This window comes from Symsagittifera roscoffensis, chromosome 4 (genome assembly GCF_963678635.1).
Source record: "Symsagittifera roscoffensis chromosome 4, txSymRosc1.1, whole genome shotgun sequence".
NCBI lineage: Eukaryota > Metazoa > Xenacoelomorpha > Acoela > Convolutidae > Symsagittifera > Symsagittifera roscoffensis.
In genome coordinates this window covers 38108991-38114436 of record NC_087065.1, presented here as the reverse complement: position 1 = coordinate 38114436, position 5446 = coordinate 38108991, and the positions used below count along the sequence as shown (strand labels likewise).

The following is a 5446-nucleotide window of genomic DNA, read 5'->3' as shown; positions in this document are numbered from 1 at the left end:
CTGTGAACACGAAGATCTAAGGGCGGGAAAATTCTTCTGCAAGTAGGTCTGATTAAAACAAAACACATTCCTTATATATTGCTTATTTACTTCAAAAGTCGGGACAGTAAAGCCCCTAATTTTTTAACATGGTGTCTTGAAAATTTATGTTGGAACAAAGTCTTCATAAGTGGAAAAAACAATTGAAAAGAACACATTTTGCGGCCTTTCCACAAACATTCCAGTATTGAGTGCGGATTAGTCGGCTAGGTTCGAACAATTTTGCTTAGATGTTGAGCTTTTAGATGAGCTCAGGCAAAGCCGGTTAGTATCGGCCCAGCAAATAATTTTCGTATCAAAAGTTGGTTGCAGGTAAAATATGGTTTTATTTAAAAAAAAGGACTTCACGGTTTTATTGGCGAACATAATTCGAATAAAAATACCTATGAAAATTTCTCTACATTCTGCATTACTTGAATAAGTAACCAAGATTCGTTGCTAAAAAATGAAAGCAAACTGAATGTAAAGAAACTTAATTAATATAAAATCTGGCCTTCCCCTCGGTTTTATAACAAGCGAGCTGGATATTAAAAAAAACTCCGACCAATTATCTTATTTATTTTCATACCAAAATCAATTACCTCAAATAAAGAATAGATATGATTAAGTTATACGATAGCATGATACAATTTGAGTATAGCTTGAAATGAATTTTTACAATAAAATTTGTTTATCTAGTTAATATTTAGAGTTTTGAGTAAATAATTTTGATGATTTTTTAAGAGTCTTGGTTTTCATAAATACTCTGATTAAGTAATAGAAACATGATTCATTGAGGAAGCCTTAGGCATCAGCAGGCATAACTTAACTCTAAACTGATGGTTATTACTAACTTAGCTAACGGATGCTTGTTCAAATATTTTGTCAATGATGATTAATAGGGACATTTAATTACTAAACATTAAAAATACAAAAAGTTTCGATCGACGCAATTCCTGAAAAACATATTCCCGTAAAAACTGGAATCCCGGAAAGCGTGAATTGGACAAAAGAATGCTACGTCACTGGAGTGAAAGACCAGTCATCATGCGGTAGCTGCTGGGACTTCTCGACCACCGGAGTTCGGGACGGACAACACATTTAACATTTTGGCAGCTTCACCTGTAATTATTTTCCGATCAGTTTGGGTCTTTTTTGTCTAAAATTTGTATCATGGTATTCTTTATGTGAAACAATGAAAAAGTTTTTTAAAACCATTTTTTACCTCTGGAAAGCACAATGAAAACCACTGTACTATAAATTTCTGTAAAATTGTTGCTGAAATGGTTGACTAGACTTTGTTAAGAGTTTTTCGTTTTTCGTTCTCTAAAAATCTACATTAGATTGGATTTTTTCACTGTAGTTTATAAATAAACAAAAAAAATGATTTCGAGCAGAATCACAAGCCTAACACAATCGCAAAGCTGAGCTTCGCCCCACTTGCGATACAAAAATGAATGTCTATGAAAAGAAAACGAAAAAAAAACCAAAAATTGTTTTTGTCAAAGAAAATTGCACAATAGCTCAAAACTTCCGTATCAAAATTTAGAGTTTCTGAAGCCTGCACCATTCAAAACTCTACGAAGAGCTTTGAGAAAGCTATACAGAAGCCAAGTTTTCAAAATAGTCCTTTCTGTGGAACTAAGTCAAAAAAATAAGCAGACAATCTGAAGCATGGAGGTTAACTCAAAATGTAATGAAGTTGAATCATCAAACTACGGGAACTAAGCCGTCAAAAACAAACAGATGGACGATAATCCGAACAAAAAAGGGCCCAACCGAATTCGAACAGCAAATCTTCGCCATCTCAAGCAGTTCTTTTACCTCTATATGAGATGCGCCAAATAGTTGTTGGAATTGAAAAAAATGTTACCAGGCGGTAACTAAGCCAAAAAACCTGAACAGAAACCCTTCATGTAGAAAAAATCTTACTTTATAGAAAAGTCCCCGTTTCCTCAGACGTCACACGCGAACGAAATCTTTTTTTTTAGGCATATCGACACAATAAGAAGCCATTAAGTCAATATTAAATTGGCTAAAATTCATTAAGCCGACAAGAAAAATGAAAAAAGAAAAGAAATTTTAACTAATTATTCGAGCTGTAATGTTCGAATAATTACAGCTCGAATAATTAGTTAAAATGTCTTTTCTGTTTTCATTTTTCTTGTCGGCTTAATGAATTTTAGCCAATTTAATATTGACTTAATGGCTTCTTATTGTGTCGATATGCCTAAAAAAAGATTTCGCTCGCCAAATTACAACCAAATGTGAAAAGCAAGTTTCGATTCAGCCGGATTTTTGAAATGTCAAAATTCGTTGCAGTTAAAATCTTTTGCAGCTGAAACAAACAAGTCCTAGGTATGGCACATTAGGCGACGACACAGAATCAGAAAATTATTAGGCCGAAACTTTTTTGAACCGGAACAATTAGTGTTTGAATAAAAACTGGTCCTGGTCAGATTCGAAACCAAGACCTTTGCCGTCCCAGTCGTATTCGTGATCACCAAGCTAAGTGTACAAAAAGCACTACAAAATCTGAATTTATCCAAACAATTTTGTCTAGATGAGTTCAGGCAAAGCCTGTTAGTATCGGTCCAGCAAATAATTTCCGTATCCCAAATTGGTTGCAGGTGAAATAATGTTTTAATTTTAAAACTGGGGCTTCACGGTTTTATCAGCGAATATAATTCGAATAAAAATATCTATGAACGTTTCTATACATTCTGAAATACTTGAATAAGTGACGAAGATTCGTTGCTCAAAAATGAAAACAAACTGAAAATGAAGAAACTCAACTAATATAAAATCTGACATTCGCTCCGGTTTTATAACATGCGAGCTGAATAATTAAACAAAGTTCCGACCAATTAGCGTATTTTCTTTCATACCAAAATTCATTGCCTCAAATAAAGAATAGACATGATTGAGTTATATAATAGCATGATAAAATTTGAGTATAGCCTGATAGAAGATAGCAAAAGTGATAAAATTTGAGTATCTAGATAAAATTTAGAGCTTGCAGTAAAAAAAAATTGTGCATTTTTTTTTAATCTTGGTTTTCAAAATTATTCTGATTAAGTAATAGAAACATGATTCAATGATGAAACCTTTGGCATCAGCAGATATAATTTAGTTCTAAACTGATGGCTATCTTTAACGTTACTAACGGATGTTTGTTCAAATGTTTTGTCAATGATGATGAATATAGAGAGTTGATTACAATACATTAAACAAAGGCCACGTTTCAGGGCTTCCGCAAATTTTTTACTATAAAACCCAAACTTTGGACCCTCAAATCATTTTCTAGTGTACAAAAAATCAGGACTGTTTTTGAGTTCATAGCCAAAATGAGTTTTTTAATTGTCGCAGCGGTATTTTTACCGCTCAACTTGTTCGCCGTACCATTGTCTTTCAAGGACGATCCAAGCTATGAAGTTTTCACCGCGTGGAAAACCAAATACAATAAAAAATATGAGGCACCGATCGAGGAGTTGAACAGATTCAAAGCGTGGAAGGACAACACCGAGCAGGTAATAATTATCACATTGATTAGTCATGACGCTGCAGGGTTTCATAAGCTTATCCAATAAAACTAAGATATGCGGTCAAAACTTAATGCAGGTCAAGAAAACTGGATATCCAATGGTACAAGTAATGAAGTTCTACCGATATAAAGGACTATTTTAATGATAAAAGATGCAGTGATCCCAGTGAAGAGATTTCACACATTGATAGAATATCCAAAAAACTGTTCAGGTTCCAAAAAAATGCCGGCACTTGAGTTCAATCAAAACATAAACTGTAGTTATGACTAGCAAGGAGGAGCTGATCAGCTTTTATTTTAGACATTTCGATTCGTTTCTTCACAAAAAAGGCAAAATATGCAAATTAAAGAATATGTAGTGTCTATTGCGTGTTTCAGATTATGCTGCACAATGTCAGATACGAGTTGGGCCTGGAAACATTTAATGTCGAGATAAACAAGTTCGCAGACATGACTACTGATGAAATCAATGCCCAGAGAAACACATTCAAAAGCACCATCAATCCAGTTCCTGGAAACTATCCTCCTGTGGTAACGACTGGGCTCCCGGAAAGCGTGAACTGGACAAAAGAAGGCTACGTCACTGGAGTGAAAGACCAGGGATCATGCGGTAGCTGCTGGGCCTTCTCGACCACCGGAGTTCTGGAAGGACAACACATGAACGCAACAGGTTAAAATGTTTTAGTTTAACAAAGCAATCTATTGTTGTAATAAGCGGGGATTTGTTGAAGCGATTTACTTTTTAGAGATATCAACACCGGTTTCATGCAACTTATAGTGGTTTTCTTCCTTGCGTTGTTGAGACTTAAAAGAACCATCGCTTGAAAAGAAACTGATGGAGTATAAGAAAAATTGCAAAGGTTTAAATAAACTACTTAAGAAACTTTCCGATGTCTTGAAATTAGAAAAAAACTGAGGTTTAAGCATGTGACACCCGCTTCCTTTTTAGTTACGACTAGAAAAAATATATTTAACTGATTTTTCCAGTAATTAAGAACTAGACAGTATTTTGATTGACATTCTTAACTTTCAGGAAACCTTACGAGCTTGAGCGAACAACAACTAGTCGACTGTGACTCGACTAGTTTTGCTTGTATCGGGGGCGAAGCAGTAAACGCTATGCAATATCTCGTCAAGTACGGTGGATCCGTATCAGAGGCTGATTACCCGTACGTATCTGGAACTACTGGACTCGCGGACTTCTGCACCGAATACGGAAAACCAATTGCAGCCACTGTCAAAAATTACACTATTCTTGCTTCGGGTGATGAAAACTCTCTTCAAGAGGCAGTAGCAACAATTGGGCCCATATCTATCGGCATCGACGCTTCCTCTTGGAAGTTCCATTTCTACAGCAGTGGTGTGTACTATAACGCACGTTGCAGTAGCACACATCTGGATCACGCAGTTTTGGCTGTGGGTTATGGTACTACAGACCAGAATGAAGACTACTGGCTGGTCAAAAATAGTTGGGGCGTAGATTGGGGTATGAGCGGGTACTTGATGATGGCAAGGAACAAGGACAACAACTGCGGAGTTGCAACCGAAGCCATGTATCCAATCGTCTAGATGATACACAACGAGACCTGTTTTATCGGAGACACATTTCATCTGAACTCTGGCTCTAAAAATGGTATTTAGTCAATTTTCTCGGAATTCAAAAATTTAAATCTTGATTATCAAATACTTTTCTAACAACACTTAAAAATCTGCCAGCCCGTTCAGGCCGCAAAGGATTGAACGGGCATTCTATGAACAAAACTACATTTTATTTACATAAAAATGAACTAAATTTGCTAAGCAATTCATTAATGGAAACTAATTGTAGTGACCACAGTTCGGCTATTATATTAAATTATTTAGAAAAACGACCCAGCTGTAAAC

At 35.5% G+C, this 5446-nt stretch overlaps 1 protein-coding gene across 1 annotated transcript; it reads left to right on the top strand.

Moving 5' to 3' along the window:
* The first annotated feature begins 3365 nt into the window (after positions 1-3365).
* On the top strand, positions 3366-5131 carry LOC134844871 (procathepsin L-like). Its single transcript, XM_063861688.1, has 3 exons — positions 3366-3548; positions 3941-4232; positions 4596-5131. Exons 1-3 carry the CDS (start codon positions 3366-3368, stop codon positions 5129-5131), a joined length of 1011 nt encoding a protein of 336 aa, XP_063717758.1.
* The last annotated feature ends 315 nt before the right edge of the window (positions 5132-5446 follow it).